General features: G+C 54.1%; 1 protein-coding gene and 2 long non-coding RNA genes across 3 annotated transcripts in view; 1 reads left to right on the plus strand and 2 right to left on the minus strand.

Moving 5' to 3' along the window:
* Positions 1-94: 94 nt before the first annotated feature.
* On the plus strand, positions 95-4400 carry HOXC8 (homeobox C8). The gene is made up of 2 exons (XM_006728697.3): positions 95-717; positions 2104-4400. Exons 1-2 carry the CDS (start codon positions 282-284, stop codon positions 2394-2396), a joined length of 729 nt encoding a protein of 242 aa, XP_006728760.1. The 5' UTR covers positions 95-281; the 3' UTR covers positions 2397-4400.
* A 1563-nt stretch (positions 4401-5963) lies between these two features.
* LOC145721800 (uncharacterized) lies at positions 5964-8155 on the minus strand. The gene is made up of 2 exons (XR_014145713.1): positions 7702-8155; positions 5964-7262 (listed from the first exon to the last, which is right to left on the minus strand). It is a non-coding gene; the product is annotated as an uncharacterized LOC145721800 (long non-coding RNA).
* A 6647-nt stretch (positions 8156-14802) lies between these two features.
* Positions 14803-15802, minus strand: part of LOC145721801 (uncharacterized) — a 7208-nt gene continuing 6208 nt past the window's right edge. The window contains exon 2 of the long non-coding RNA XR_014145714.1: positions 14803-15242. This is a non-coding gene — a long non-coding RNA (uncharacterized LOC145721801). The remainder of the gene's footprint in view (positions 15243-15802) is intronic.

The following is a 15802-nucleotide window of genomic DNA, read 5'->3' on the forward strand; positions in this document are numbered from 1 at the left end:
TGCGAGAGCGCGAGCTCTACCTACCGACAGTGAAGAGAGCCGCCGCCGCCGCTCGCGCCCGCCGCCGCCGCCCGCGCCCGCCGCCGCCGCCCGCGCCCAGCCCCGGGAGCCGCGCCGAGCCGGCCGGGCCCGGCACCCAGGCGCCCCCCCACCTGCCCAGCCCAGCCCCGGGGAGCCGGCCGGCCCGGGGTTCGCTCCCGGGGGAGGGACTTTCGGGGGGTACCGGGCGGGGGGAGTCGCGAGCCGGAGGGGAGGGGGCGGCGGGTTTTCATGTGCCCAGCATGAGCTCCTACTTCGTCAACCCCCTGTTCTCCAAATACAAAGGCGGCGAGTCCCTGGAACCGGCCTATTACGACTGCCGGTTCCCTCAGAGCGTGGGCAGGAGCCATGCGCTGGTGTACGGGCCCGGCGGCTCGGCGCCCGGCTTCCAGCACGCCTCGCACCACGTCCAAGACTTCTTCCACCACGGCACCTCGGGCATCTCCAACTCGGGCTACCAGCAGAACCCGTGCTCGCTGAGCTGCCACGGAGACGCCTCCAAATTCTATGGCTACGAGGCGCTCCCCAGACAGTCCCTTTATGGGGCTCAGCAAGAGGCGAGCGTGGTGCAATATCCCGACTGTAAATCCTCCGCCAACACTAACAGTAGCGAAGGACAAGGCCACTTAAATCAAAATTCGTCTCCCAGCCTCATGTTTCCATGGATGAGACCCCACGGTGAGAAGCCTTTTCTCTTTCCCCCTTGGTCTCCCGCGCTCCGGGGTCTTCCCCCCTTCCCTTGCCTCCTTTTTGTCTGCCCTCGCTTTCCCTCCTGGCTTTGGGGTCTCTGCGGCCCCACCCCCGTGCCTGAGAGGGTTTCTCGAGGTTGGGAGGTTCAGCTGGGGGTGGGGCGCGGGGCTCGCCTGGGATATTTGGGGGACTGGGGTGAAGGTGGTGTCTGGGCGCAAAGGGTTAAAAATCGTTTTCTCCACCTACTGTCTGTCTGTCTGTCTGCCTGTCTCCCTCTCTGTCTCTCCCTCTTGCCATCTCTAGAGTCAAAGTTGGGGAGGTGGCTGGGCAGAGGCCCGAGGACCCTGAGGTTATCAGCCTTTGGAGCAAACCAGTCTCTCCAAAAGGCAGAAAGCCTCAGTCCAGAACAGTGGCCAGGCTGTCTTGGGGGCGAAGGGAGACCCCTGTTTCCCTCCCCTACCTGGACCAGAGGGTGACAAGACCCCAAGGACAGGTGCCTTGGCTCTCTGGGGTACCCACTGCCTCCTCTCAGAGAACTAGCCTTAAGGCCACCACCCCAACTTTGCTTTAGTTCCCTCAGTTGGAGAGAAGAGAGGGAGTCAGAGAGGAGAGAAAAGAGTGCAGGAAGGAGAGGGGCCATGCAGATTAGAGGGCACTGGGGTCCAGAGGACCCAAGCATGAGCTGCCCCCAATCAAAGGTTTATGGGCTTTCCCTGAGACCTTCAGAGTGGCTCAGGCCATGAGCCCCTCCAAGGGTGGCCTCTCATGGCCCAATTTCGAAGTAAAAGGGGAAGCGAGAAAGCGACAAGTTCCAGCGGGGATGGCCCGTGATTTATTTGCTGGTCTCCAGTTAGCAATCAGGCCAAGCAGTGATACATTCCAGGAGATCAATTATTTTTCTTCCTGGCAAAGCATTAAGCAGAGAGATTCAAGGAGGGGGCAGTGGGCAGAGCCCCTCTTCTTTACCCCCAGACCTTTTTCCTTTCTTTTGGAAACAGACTCTGTCCCCAGCTATGCTCACCAAATGCCACTCTGTACTTGTAAACAAAGCTGCAAGGGCCAGTTTCCTGAGACTGCAGGCCTGGGGGGGGGGGGGAGAGGGGGAACTCTGCAGCGCTCCCCCTGCCCCTGCCATCCCCCAGTTTCCTGATAGACCCTAGTCCCTGCCCCCACCCCCACCCCACCTCCCAAGGTGAAGCCAAACCAAAACAAGCCCCCAAAGTTTCCTGCCCTTGCCTGCTCCCTGCTCTTGCCTGGTCTTCAGGAGGGAGGGGAACTGGGGAGATCACAGGGGAGACTTTAGGGGAGGAATAGTGGCAGGGGAAAGCCGAGCCCCCACCCAAACATAACCAGATGGGGTTCTATTCTGTCCAGCTCCGGGGCGGCGCAGCGGAAGGCAAACTTACAGCCGGTATCAGACCTTGGAACTAGAAAAGGAGTTTCTCTTTAATCCTTATTTGACACGAAAGCGCCGGATTGAAGTCTCTCACGCCCTGGGACTGACTGAGAGACAAGTGAAGATCTGGTTCCAGAACCGAAGGATGAAGTGGAAAAAGGAGAACAACAAGGATAAACTGCCCGGAGCCCGAGATGAAGAGAAGGTGGAGGAAGAAGGAAACGAGGAAGAGGAGAAAGAAGAGGAGGAAAAGGAAGAAAACAAGGACTAAGCAAAAAAGAGAGACCCCCCCCCCCTTAGCAACTCCCTTGAAGTTTCGTTTTATGGTAGCGGATAAATTGAGAAGTTTACGACTGTCATTTGCTTTTATAGAGAATAGAATGACACTCACAACTCTAACTACCTGTCAGATACTTGCAGCTCTGGTTTTATTACCTTTGGACTTCCCCCGATCTTTATTTGTTTGGGGGCTGGAGGGGGGGAGACCGAGACACAGCGAAAAGTTTGGACTCTGTCTCAGTCCTTGCCCCAACACACACACTTGTCCCTACCCCCACCCTTCGGAGTCCTGCCTGGATTTTAAGGTCTGAGACCTGGCCTCTTCGCCCCTCTCTCACCCCTTCTTGCCACACTCCCACCTCCCTGCTTCTCTGGTATTTATTTTAGAGGGGAGCCCTCTCAAAATGCGGACGAAGACTTGTGGCTTTGTTTTTATGCTAGGATTATGTATTAGATTGAATTCTCTTCAAAAGAAAGGAAAGAAAAGTGAAGGAAGGAAGGAAGGGAAAGAAAGGGAGATGTTTAAAGAAATTTTTAAAATGATAGCAAGGAATATCCCTTCTCCCTCTCTGGGGCTCCCCCACTTAGAAAGACCCCCTTGACTTTTTCTAGAAACCTGGTGGAAACCTGAAAGAGATGCGGGTCTCTCCCCTGCCCCCTCTCCCCACGGGGTAGATAGGAGCCTGCAGTCGCCGCTGAAATCCTACCTAGCCATCCCATGGTCACTCGGGCCCATGCCTTCCTCCCCTTCGCTGTCTGATTTCTGTTGTTGGGCCCAGCTTCCTCTGAGCTGCACTAGTATTAGCGCTCAGAAATCACCATAATCATGAAAATAATAAGAATGATAATAATAATACTGCTAATAAATCTTTAACATACTACCTAAAGGGAACCTGCAATAATCATGAAAAAATAAAAAAGAAATTTTTAAAAATCCTAATATGCAAGAAAAAAAGAGAAAAAGATTAAAATTTTAAAAAAAAGAAAGAAACCTCCAACGTATTTTATCACTACCTATAGAAAGAAATCCTGCTTTGAGAGTATTCGTAATGCGGTTTTGTTGTCGTTTGTTGCTGCTTATTTCACTAAGAAAAACCCAACAACTAAGACTGCCTAGCCCGCCGGTCCTGTGCGCTTTTATTGTGCTTCTAACCCCAGTAGAGTAGAACTAAATTGCACTGAATGTATAGTTAACTCTGTCTTGAATTCTCTGTTTATGCAATGTGCTCGAAAGAAAAAAAAACGTTAAAATATATCTATAATAATAATTTTTGGTCATTTGTCTTTATGTCCAGCTATGAATGTAGATTTTGTGTCCCGGCAGCCCTGTTCCTGGTCCAAGTACTTTGTATTGTATACGTGAGTCATAATAAAAAAAAAAAGGAGAAAAAAATTTGAAGCTGGAATGACTTGCTTTTTCTCCAACGCCCCCCTCCCCCCCTCCAATTCTCTACTCCTCCTTTCCTCCTTATCCTTCTTTCCCAGCACTGTGGAAAAGGTCTCCGTCACTGATCTGACTTTGGGTGGAGGAACTCATGTGGAGAGGTCCCTAGGAGTTGAGAGGGCAGGCTGGGCAGGGAGGGCAGGTGAGAGGTGGGGGAGGTGTAGAGGAGGAGGAAGAAGAGCAGTATGCTCCAAGTATGCTCTTGGGAGAACCTTGGCTCCAAACAAAATGGGTTTCTAGATGCCAAGATCCCAATGGGAAGAGAGGGTCTCCCCACTTATTCACCTTCCTCCTCCTCAGCCTTGGGCTGGGCCCAGACAAAGAATCTGCCCCCATGCCCCTCCCACAACTAGGCCTTTTTCTTCCAGGGACTGAGGATGAGGCAATGGGGTTCTTGCTGATCTCCACATGCCCCTCGTGGTCAACCCTGGGCACCCAGCACCCAGCACTAGAACAGTGAACAGGGTGGGAAGAATGTGAGGCTCAAGGCAGCCTGGAGGACTTGGCTGGGGGGAAGATGGCCAGGGGTGGGGGATGAGGAAGTTTCAGCCTGGGGGAAAGGGAAGGAGGGGAAGGTGAGTGAGTTGGTACACCAAGCAGCCTGGGTCCATGTTCTGAAATTCAAATTCCGTCAGCACAGAGCCATCACTATCACCCAGGCCTCTAGCATCTACCCCAGCCTCTGTTCTGGCTGTTTCAAGCCGGCTCCCGGCTTCACCTTGGCAATTGGGCAGTCTGCCCTGCCCTCATAGTGTGGGCCATTGGCCTGGGGGTGAGGAGGATGGGCCTGCTGAGTGGACAGTCCTCCATCCCAGCCACAGTAGGGTAAAGAGAGTCTTCATTGGACTCCTCATTCCCCAAAATAAGGGGTTGAAGGCTCAGGGACTCAGGGGGCAAAGGGGTCTCTCACTCCTCCCTGGAGGGTCCTAGGCAGAGAAATCTGTTTATGCTAGTAAGATTCTGGTCAAATAATACCAAATTCCAGAGATAGGAGTCATCTGACTCAGTCAGGAGAAGGGGGAAAGGCAAGGAGATGGGATCTTCTGGTCCTTAAAACCAGATCCCCCGAAGACTGAAATATTTTTGACGCCAGATCTCTGCCCCCCCCAACTCCGTCAGTGTTTTTCCCAGACTTAGGCCCAGGCTGATTCTTATTTTGTGTAATTTCACCCGCATCTGGGTCCCTGGCTCCCTCGCAAAGTGGTCGTGAATACAGGATTGGGTCAGGCATCCTTGATATGGGACTCCTGCGGTCGGAGAGAGGCTGCCGATTGGAAGCACAGGCTGCAGGCAGCCGGGAACAGCTTTGAACAGCTCTGGGGGAAATCTTTGGAAACCTGGGGTCCCTGCTGTGAGCCGTTGCGCCAGCCAGGTAACCCCGCTTGCTGCGGGAGGCACCGGCGACCCGCCAGGGAGGCCCGAAAAGAGAGCATTTCGCTCCGACCTCAGGCCTTCCCAGGGGCATCCCTCCAGACTCTGAGGGCCGGCCGCGGGCCGTTTCATTTTTTAATGTGGAATTGATTGCTATTAATAAACATCGCCGACCCGTAGCCAAGTTGCTTGAACCCTACACTAAGTGGCTCCAAAGGACCTCGCCGAATTTCCCCCACACCCAATGCCCCATTCATCCCTGGCCCTGCTCAGCAATGCCCGTGGCCCCAAGCCGGGCGTCGGAGGGCGGGGTGCGACTGGCGCCCGGCATCGCTTGAGATGCGAAGACTCGGGTGGGCCACACCAAGAGAGCTCCAGCCGCCCCTTCCTGCAGCACCCGCTCCCCCACCCTTTCTGCCCACCGCCTCTTTTTTCTCGTTTGGAGAGAAAAGGAGGTAAAACCCGTTTTATGGGGGAACTTAATTGCGAGCGGGATGCGCTCTCTTTAGAAACGCGTCCTCCCAAATGCTCCCGCCGTCCCATTACCGGAATGGGGACCATTCGGCTGCAGCAGATAGGACTTTCTCCCATTCTTTACTTTTTTATTAGCCAATCAAAGTGGCTTCCGAAAGCTATTTGTGATTTGTGAAAAATAGTATCTTTCAAAATGCTGAGTTGAAGCATCTCGCTCATTTCGCCTTGAATTTATTATTCTAATCTCAGCTGTAGAGACGGGATAATGCAGCTATTAAGTTGGGGGGCAAATTCGTTTCTCTGGATTTTTTTTTTTTTTTAATTCTCGGCATTTTATCTCCCTCCCCACTTCATTGCAGAGGCCAAGGGAGGTGCGGGCCTGCAGGGGATCTGGGGGTGAGGGAGGTAGTGAGTGCTCTGTAGGGCTTTGGGGGGGACCCTAGGATGGGAGAGTGGTTTGGCCTTCTCCAGCCTCATCTTCCTCAAATGAGATGTCCCACTGGCTGCCTGCCGGCTGCAGAAAGTTACCTCGCCCCAATTAGACCGAACTCGGGACAGGTTGTGCCACAGACGAGAAGTAAAATTTCCGGTGAGCAGCCCGCAGCGCTGTCCCATTCTCCCAGCAGCCCATTGTGAAAAGCTGCGCCAGAGCTTCCTTGTCGTAATTTTTAACTACCTGTTATAAAATTTATGGGTGGGTTTGTAAAAGAAACTAGGTCTCTACATCCGGCTGAGGGAACTGCTTCCCTTACTGAGGGAGGAAGTTTGGGGAGGGGATGAGGGGCCCCCTATTGGTTGGGGTGGGGCACCCAGCCATGGATGTCCCCTGCACCAGCTCCGTGCGGGATCAAGGGGAGAGCTTTGGGCCTTCAGATCTCCAGCTGGTGACTCGGCTGGGCTGCGACTGGTTGGCAAATAGTCTCTATGGGGGGAATCTATTCTGGGGTCCCCCGCATTGGATTCATCGCCAAAATTATGGGTCTGGAAAAAGGTGGGAGACACCTCAAGTGCTCAGAATTTAGCACAGAAGGTGGAATTTGGGAAAAGATAAGTTTCTTTCTGGGGGGAGGGCCTCCAAGGTGTATCCCAGCTGCTTGGACACCAGCATTTTTCTGAAAAAGGCAGGTGGGTGCTGGTCACCTGACAAGATAGAAAAGGCTTCAAGCTGCCTTGCACCCAAAGCAGGGGGGTGGGGAGTAGGAACCAAGATCTTGGGCCTTAATTTTATTTTTATTTCTAGAAAGATTGGGAGTAAGCTGCCATCTAAGCCTAGGAATTGAGGAGACCTGAAACTGGAGATGGTCTAGGAGAAGGAAAAATGTCCTTTTCTCTGAGAAAGGAGCCTGGGGATGATGGGCACTTTGGGGGTTCTGGTGGCTGCCGCCAACTCTCACCCCTCCTGCTGCATGGGCAGGGCTACCCAGTACGGGTCTAAGCCCTCTCCGTTCTTCAGACCATGGCCAGGTCAGGCTTGGTTATGAGGCTTCCAGCCGCGTGTCCCTCTTGTTCCTGTCTGGGGCTGAACGGGGGCTGCCAGGGCTCCCCACTGGGAAAGATGTAGTTCTCTTCCTAGAAAAAAGGGTAGGAGTTGGGAGCGCATCCCTTCTCAGTCCCTTCACCCCTCCAGCCGGCACTGCACGAGCAGTGCCACAAACCTTTGCAAAGCCTCGCTTCCCCCAGATCCAACCTTAATAGCCCATTTATATTAAGAAAGATATTTAAAATTCGGTATGGCAAAGGGAGGCGGCCGACTCAGCGCCAGAATCCTTCCTTTCCTCCTCTCGCGTCCCCCTTTTGCCCCTTCTGTGCTAGCCTGGAGCAGCCTGGCCCGTGGGGAGTGGGCGGTGGGTGAGGGTGGGGTGGGGGTCGGGGGATGCTCCCTCTCTGAGAGAATTGGGTAAACATGGCGACCGCGGCGCCCATTTGCACACGCTACACAAATGCATCGCATTCCCGGTTGTTTGCAGAAAATTTACAGCTGAGTAATAAAAGTTTACGATCGACTCACAAGTTGGATTGGCCACAAGAAGTCATGTGGATTCCATCCATGAACGTGAACTTTTTATTGTGGTTTGTCCGTTCGGAGCGCTCCGCAGAACAGTCCTCCCTGTAAGAGCCTAACCATTGCCAGGGAAACCTGCGCTGGGCGCTCCCTTCATTACCAGTATTTTTTTTTATTAATCTGATTAATAATTATTTTCTCTCCCCATTTAATTTTTTTCCTCCCAGGTGGAGTTGCCGGAAGCTGGGGGCACCGGGGAGGGGGGATGTGGAGGAAGGGGCAGGAGTTGAGGGCACCTCTCTCTCCCTTCCCGATCCTCTAGCCCCCCAAGGGGCAGGAGGAATGCGGGAGCAGGAGTTGAGATAGGGAGCTGCAGATGCCTCCGCCCCTCCCCTCTCCCAGCCTCTCCCTCCTGCCCCCTTCTTGCAACTCTCCTTAATTTTATTTGGCTTTTTGATCATTGGGACTATTTTTTTATTTTTAAATTTATATAAAGTATATATGTGTGTATGGAGCTGAGACAGGCTCGGCAGCGGCACAGAATAAGGGAAGACGAGAAAGAGAGTGGGAGAGAGAGAGAGAGGCAGAGAGAGAGAGAGGGAGAGGGAGAGTGACAGCAGCGCCCGGTAAGTGTTTCCTTATTGGTTCAAATATGTAACTAATGGTCCGTAGCTGGGTGGCGGTTTCAAGATAAGGACAGCAGCGGCTTGTCTTGGTTAGAGAGGAGAGGGGGGCTGGCGAGAGGGTGGGCGTGCGGGCAATTAAGGGGAGGAAAAGTGGGGGGAGGATTGGGTTAAGCTGTAATACGGTAGTGTGGGAAGTGTGTTGTCCTGATGTCACTGTGCGCCGAAGTTGGGGCTGGGGGGTGGGGTGGGAAGAGGACTGCGCCTGTGGGGCTCAAGGCCGGGGTCTAGTGCGCTGACCCGCTGCCTGATGCCCACCCTGTCCTTACCTATTATAGATCTGCGGCCTCTTGGCTAATGGGACTGGGACGGAGGGGGCCCGGAAGCTCAAACTCCAGGGCAGGAGAGAGAACTGTAGGTTGTAACCATTGCCCCCTGAGCAAAGTCAGCCCCCCAACCCCCAAACAAACTTTCCAGAGCCCCCTCCTTGCCCGCCGCCCCCTCCCTCCCAGAGAGCGCCACCGCGAGAGCTCACACATGCGCAGTGCGGGCCCAGAGCCGGGCGGCTGAGCAGGAAGAGAGCGCAGCTAGGCTGGCGGCGGGGCCTGTTAATTGGCAATTAGGGGGGAGGCTGTTGGCTGGTGCGCGTCAGCGGAGGAGAGTGCGTCTGCCCACCCCCAGCTCCCGCCCCCACTCGAGCGGACGGAAAGATGGGAGGTGCCCTGCACTGCGGGTGGATGGGTGGGGGTGGGGGACGCGGTACTCAAAAGCCATCTTGTGCTTGGAGAAAAGGGTCCAATCTGCCTTCTCTCACCCGGCCCAGCGTCCCCCCACCCCCAGCCGCGGCCACCGTACCCGGGATACCCACTGGGCTGCTTCACCCGCCTCGCCTGGCTGCTCTGAGCTGGGATCTGCCTTGTCTGAGGCGGAGGTGGGAATTGGGGAGGCCCCAGGCTGGCTGGGGACAGGCCCAGGCCTCGCTGGCGGGCGCCTCTTGGGTGAGTGGAGGCAGTGAGGACTCAAGGCGTGGCTCGCTCATGGGGTAGGGACGTCAGAATCGGGCGGCCCGGAGGGTCCTGGGCGCTCGGGATCTTCCTGATAATTGGTGCTAATGGCGTGTTGTATGGTCTTAACCCGACACATATGGTTTCATAACACAGTGGCTTAATTTCTTCCAAATGTACGTGGCCCTGAATGTGTTGCAGTTTGATATATGACCCCGCCCTGCTCCCTGGCCTGGGTCCGAGGCGGCCCCTATATGTGTGAGCTTCTCTTTATAAAGGGCGATGCACACACAAACGCTTACACACCCAGGCAGACACACCCCAGAGCTGGGGGAGGGGAGCGCATATTCCTGGAGAGGTCTGAGAGTCTGGGGGCCAGACTCACCTTCAATCCGAGCTAAGAGCTGCCCCCCACCTCCAATCCTCTCTGGAGGCGCGACTGGGCTTCTCCGCCAAGCCCGAGTGGGGGAGGGGAACGATCCTCGATTTCCTGTTTAAACCCTGACCCGTCGCCTGGGGGTGGGCGGGGGGAGGAGGTTGGGAGGGAGAACCTGTTTTTATCAAATTCTTAAAAACATAATTCGGCTGCATTCAAATCAAACCCCTTGGGTCCGAGTTGATGGTGAATCTTCTGTCCCCTCCCCCCCACAATCCCCTTCCCTTCCTCTCCTGCCCCCCCAAAATTCCCGTTTCATATCCGACATAAAGGCCTCTGAGGTATTGTCCCGGGGGAAGAAATGGCATTTTCTCTCCCCCTTCCACTCCCCCCCCCCCCAATAGGACTTGTGTGTCAGCAGAGGCGTCTGCCGAGGGGCTAATTTCGCGTTCCTTGTTTACGATCGAGAAAAGCGCTTGGCTCTCCCCAAATGGGCCCAGCCCGCCGCCTGCTCAGGCTGCCGCGCGCTCTCCCGCCGCTCCAGTGCGGCCCAGGGCCTGACGCCCCGGGTAGCCATGCCGCGGCCACCGAGACCCCGAGGCTGTGGGACCTGAGAAGGGCAAGGGGAGTGCAGTGGGCCAGTGGAGGGGCCCCCGGAGGCCTGAAAATGGGAGCCTTTCTCCTGGCGTAATGTGGGAACCGCCGACCGGTGAGGCCTCTATTTCTCTCTTTCGCCTGTATTTTGTCTGCCCCCGTTGTCTGCCTACCCCCCCCCCCGCCCCTGCAGATGGCCGCACTGACTAGAGGGGGGGCACAAGTCTCCTTTGTTCACCCCCCCAAAAAACAGCTTTCGGTGAAGGCCACTCAGGAGAGTGGGGATTCACCTGGGATATTAGAGGGGTCCCCCTCCCTTCGGAGGGGTGGGCCTGGGTAAGGCTGGGGTATTTATCTCAGCCTACAGGGATCTGAACAGATGTGCTGCCGGCGAGATTTCAGGGTGCTAGGGTTCATGGATGACGGGTTAACGGCACCATCCTGAGGTGTCCTTATATAATATTTTTATCAATTGATTTTCTGTCCCTTCCTGGCTAGGGTCCTGCAGGCCCCCACGTCCTTCACCCCCTAGATCCTCCTCATGAGGCAAGAGGGATGCAGAGAAAGAATAACAGCAGTGACTGACCCTGGTTTTCCAGTTTTCTAGTCTGGCCAGGGGATAAATCCAGCCCCAAACGCCAGCCCCTTCCTTCTCTCCTTACTTTCGATTTTCTTTCCCTTCTTCCTCTCCCACTCTGGTGCGCAAACAGACGCAACAAGAGGGGCCACCAGTGACAACCCTCGGCCTCCTTGTAGGCCAGATTCCCTGTAAACGTGGTCCTTAGTGCAGGAAAGCACTGGTGTGTATATCTAATAATAGCCAGAGCGGCTGAGAACAGAATCTGGCCCGAGGACTCTGCACGCCCAGGACTAAGTCTGGGCAGAGGCACTGAATCTGTGGGTCAGGTTCTGGCAATATTCCTTGGAGCCCAGGGTTCCCCTCTGAGTCCACTCTTTGGGCACCTCAGGCCTGCCCCTTACAGGCTTTGTCAGCCCTGCCACGCACTGTATTCTATGCGCCAGTTCCTAGCTAAGGAGAAATGGGCAGAGCAAACCCTTTCTCTCCCTGGTCTGACAGTTGTGATCCCTAGGAAGAATGCGAGCTTGTTTGGAGAAGGCGGCCTTGTTGGGTTGGCTGTTGTGTTCCGAAACCAGGCTTGGTAGCTTTATACACTTATTATATACGGGCTCAAATGTACAGACTCCGACTTATGCATGAATATATACAGACTCATATTTCCTCGGTGGTTAATTGTATATTACCATGGTTGTATTCGCTCAAACACCTTTTTATGTGCATGCAAAATTTTGTTAGATGGGATTGGGCTCAAGGAGGCATTGGGTGCACCAAGAAGGCCCTCTGTGCATGCTGTCCTGGAAATGTGTGCGTGCTGGAATCGGAGTATGCGGGTTCCAGTAACCGACGGATGCCACAAAGGCTTTCTCAGACCTTATTGCCTTCACTGTCCAAGCAGCTGTGCTGGGGAAATATTGAATCCCTTCTGCTTTCTCTCCACACCTCCCCCCAGACTTCCTCAACTCAGAGGCTGTTTGCCAGAGGAACACTGTGGTGTTGAAAGTGAGTTTTGTGGGAAACTCTTTTTGTGGGTAAGGTGGACCTTTGGAGCAGTTCTGAGCAGTTGGCTAGGCCCTGGTGCTTGCAGCCTTGCTGGGACAGTGAAGGAGATCTGAGTGGTTAATAAGGTGGCCTCTGAGCAGTGGTCTGAGGCAGCTGTTGGAAGAGGCTGGTGGAGAAGGCCAGACGGAATGCGTAGGGGTACAGTGAACATCTATCCCCACTCCCGCCCCTGCTCACCGGACCCCAGATTTGCCTGTGTCCTCTGTGGGGCAGATTAGGGGCTCTCTAAGCTTGCCAAATACCTAGATTTGGTTACTGGTGGGACTTCGTTTTAATTCTGTCTCTGCTACCGAAGAAGCTGGGGACAAGGCTGACAGGGCAGCGCCGGAGAAGCTGGGTCTAGCTGCCTGTGGGCCTGGAGCACTGAATGTGCGCCGCGGCTGGGAATTCCCAGCCTCCCTTCCTAGCCTTTCTCCCTGCCGGGGCCAGGAGAAGACAGAGCAGGGGAGAATATGAATGTCGTGAACCACTCCTGAAAGAGAGTAAGGCCAGGAAAGGGGCTAGTGGGGTTTTCCTCCACTCCCTAGGCAATCAGGTTCCTCCCAAGACTTTCCTGTCCAGACACGCTGCTGCGGGTGCGGAGTCATGCAGCTTTCTTCCAGCTTCTCCTGCCCGCACTGGGGGCAGCCTCGGGCTTTTGGACCTCGGCCACGCCTGGGTGCTGGGGTGACACTACCCCCAAATTGTGCCCCTCACCCGGCCCACGGCCTCTGCCACGGTGGCTGCGGCCGCCCCTGTTTATTGTGTCTGTGAGTTGTTTACTTGTTTTGTCTACTGCCACCCTGCGTCAGAAACCCGCCAAACCAGCAAACTCACCCAGGAGAACAAAGTGCGGCGCTATCCTGTGCTCCCTCCCCTTTCCGGCACCCTGCTCCCGCCATTACCTCCTCCCTCACTCTTCCTTTCCCAGGGGAGGAAGCAGAACTCGTCCTAAAATAGGGCAGCTGTTTATAGGGTTGGGGGAATTATGGGGACACCATAAACCTCCGGGTGTCCTGGTGGTAGAGAGACTTAGAGCCGCCCTCCCCTTGCCTCGGGCTTTTCTTCCTTCCCCCTGGCAACTGCTTGGTTAAGGGGGCCACAGTCATTGAGAAAGCTGAGTCCCCCTCACCCCACTCCTCCACTCCTTTCTGCAGGAGTTTTCCCTGAGACACAGGTTGTTGGGTTTTAAATCAGGGTAATGTTGGCAGATTCATAAAACTAGATAAAGCATGTCGTTCTCCCCTCACCCTCCCTTCTCCTCAGCCCCCCAAAATAGCAGTGAATTTAAGCAAATCCTACAAAATTAAATTGCCCCTTCGCTAAAGATCCTATAAATCTCCAATCCCGCCAGGTGTAGAGTCGGAGAGGCTGCTGTTCGCCTCTAATTTTGCTCCTGGCTATCAAATCTAAAAGAGTATCATCGAAGTAAGTAATATTCTCGTTTCTGAAATTAATTCCCCCCTCCCCGTCTCTCTCTCTCTTTTCGCCAGTGCAGATTAAATGGTTCTCTCAGATCCGCAAACAGTAAAGGATAAAATTATTTATAGGGAAATGAGGACGATGTTTCATTGTTGGCTTATGGTTCCAGAACGTAATAACATTTTATTTTCAAGGGAGAGAACTTAGGCCAGGGGAAAAAGAAAAAAAGTGAGGAGAGGCAGGGCACCCCCACACAAAACTCCTACTGTATATAACTTAATATGACGTTTACCATTTCCTCATGACAACTCACTGTGACGTCATAAATGCCGTGCTCCTGAATTTTACAATTCTCTTAAACCTCCAAAGTGGGTCCAAGCAGTGCTTAGTGTGGAGGAGTATAAGAAAAGCCAGGAAGTTGGGGATCCTTTGGCCCCATTCCGGGGACCAAAAATATTCTAGATTTTCATTTTTCCTCCTGGGCCAACCAGGGCCAACCAGGGCCACTTGCTTTTCCTCCCTGAAATGTTACTCAGCATCTGAGTTCCCTCCCCATTCCCAGTGGGGATGAGATACTCGTCTGAGGTTCTCTTGCATGCCCTCTCTTCAGCTGATATTCAGCTGCGTGGGACAGAGGTGGGACGCTTGGGGGCCAAGCCCCCAAAAGCCAGAAATTATTTCTTCCAATGATGAGCCCAAAGGGGCTCAGGGCTGAGTGGGATGGGACAGAGACGCTCGGGATCTATTTTACTTTTGAACCTTCAGTTAGTGAAGTGAATTGAGAAGCTAAACAAATAACATTGTGGGAGCGTGTGTGCTGATGATAGCAGCATCAACTGGAGTGGTGGTAAAGAAAGGTCAGGCAGAAGTCTGGAAAGAGAGAAGGAGGAGAGAAAATGTGACGGGAGTTAGCAGAGCCTCCCCATGTACCTTTCTTCTCTAATTGCAAATAAAGCAAACGCAGCTTGGGCAGCCTCTCAAACGTCTTAGGTCAAAAGAGAATTTGCCAGCCCAGGCCTCAGAGGTGTTTCGGGCAGTTCTCAGGCGTTTGACATACCCCATCTGGCCTTGTCCTCCTTCCCCCTCCCCGACCCCCAACTCCATTTAGCTGGCCAGCCTGGGCCCTGTCCCTAGAATATAAGCACCCCCAAATGGGATCCATTTCCAGGTTGGATGTGTTATATTTCACCTTCTCCAAGTGTCTCCATGCCTGAACTTTGAAAGGAGGAGGAACATTCTGTTTTGGAATGCAATGTGTGTATGGGGAGGTATGTGCTCAGACTACTTCCCCCACCGTATCTATGAGAAACTGGAGGCTCCTTGGGTGAGCTATGCTTTGGTGTCCCCAAGCAGACCCAGTTCCCCGCATTCAGGTTCTATGGCGGATTTGGAGACTCTCTTTGCAATCCTTTTACTCCGGATTCTATGGACATCAAAGGAACTCCTACACAAAACACTGGGCATTTGGGGTAGGATTTATTTTTTAATTTTTAAGTTAAAAAATTCTAATCATAAGCCAATCGGGCCAACTGAGCAATCGCTCTAGAACAGCAAAGCCTTAACCAAACAGTGCGGTTGTAAGGTGAGCTGAACGATTATTGAAACTGGGCTTTCTCTGCAAGAGGGGTTTCAGCCCTTGCCCAGCGGCACAAAAGGGGCTGGTGGAGCCACCGCCCTTCCCCTGCTCTCAAAATCAAGGATTGGCAGGGGTGAGTGGGGCAGCTGCAGTGGCTTCCAGGCAGCCAAGCGCCCAGGCCGAGCGCTGAGTCCTGCGGCTCCGGTGTCCAGGTCCTTGAGCAGCCTCCGGAGGCGCCGAGCTGTAGCTAGTGGCGCCGGCAGCCAGAAATGGAGTGTGTGTATCTGTGTGCAAGGCTGGGTGAGTCACAGACATCTGCGCAGAGTTGGGGGACCTAGGAAAAGAGAGAAGACTGGCAGAACACAAACTAGCCAGGACCTCTGGAAAAGATTGTCCCCCCAGTAACCATTCCAGACCTCATCCCTCTCACTTCAGATACCCTTCCCCAAGAAATTAATATATTTTCCAGAGCAGAGTGGAAAGCAAAGGCAGACAAGAGGAGGCCTGCCCACGAACCCCTTCCCAGCCAGAGTCCAGTCACACCCACCTTCTCTCCCCAGTTCAGAGCGACACCGGCTCCCAGCCCCTGGCCTGGAGCAGGCTAAGGCTGGGGTAGGAGCGCTTGACTCATTCTGGGAAACCTTCGAGTGCCCAGCCTCCAAAGCACCCCTTAGCCTTGGGGACTCCAGGCCAGTGACTACCCGCCCCCCCCCCCCCCCGCCCCGTGCAGGCCTATGGTGCCTGCAGTAAGTTCCTCTCCTATAATTAGCGCTCATGAGAAGCATGTGTTTTGGACTGGGGAGATGGGGGGACTGGAGCAGCGAACGGCAACTTTCCCCCTTTATTCCTTTTCTGTGTTGTTGTTTTTTTTGAATTCTGTTTTCGAATCCACTA

Source organism: Leptonychotes weddellii, chromosome 5, assembly GCF_054177405.1.
Source record: "Leptonychotes weddellii isolate Sample4059 chromosome 5, ASM5417740v2, whole genome shotgun sequence".
Classification (NCBI taxonomy): Eukaryota; Metazoa; Chordata; class Mammalia; order Carnivora; family Phocidae; genus Leptonychotes; species Leptonychotes weddellii.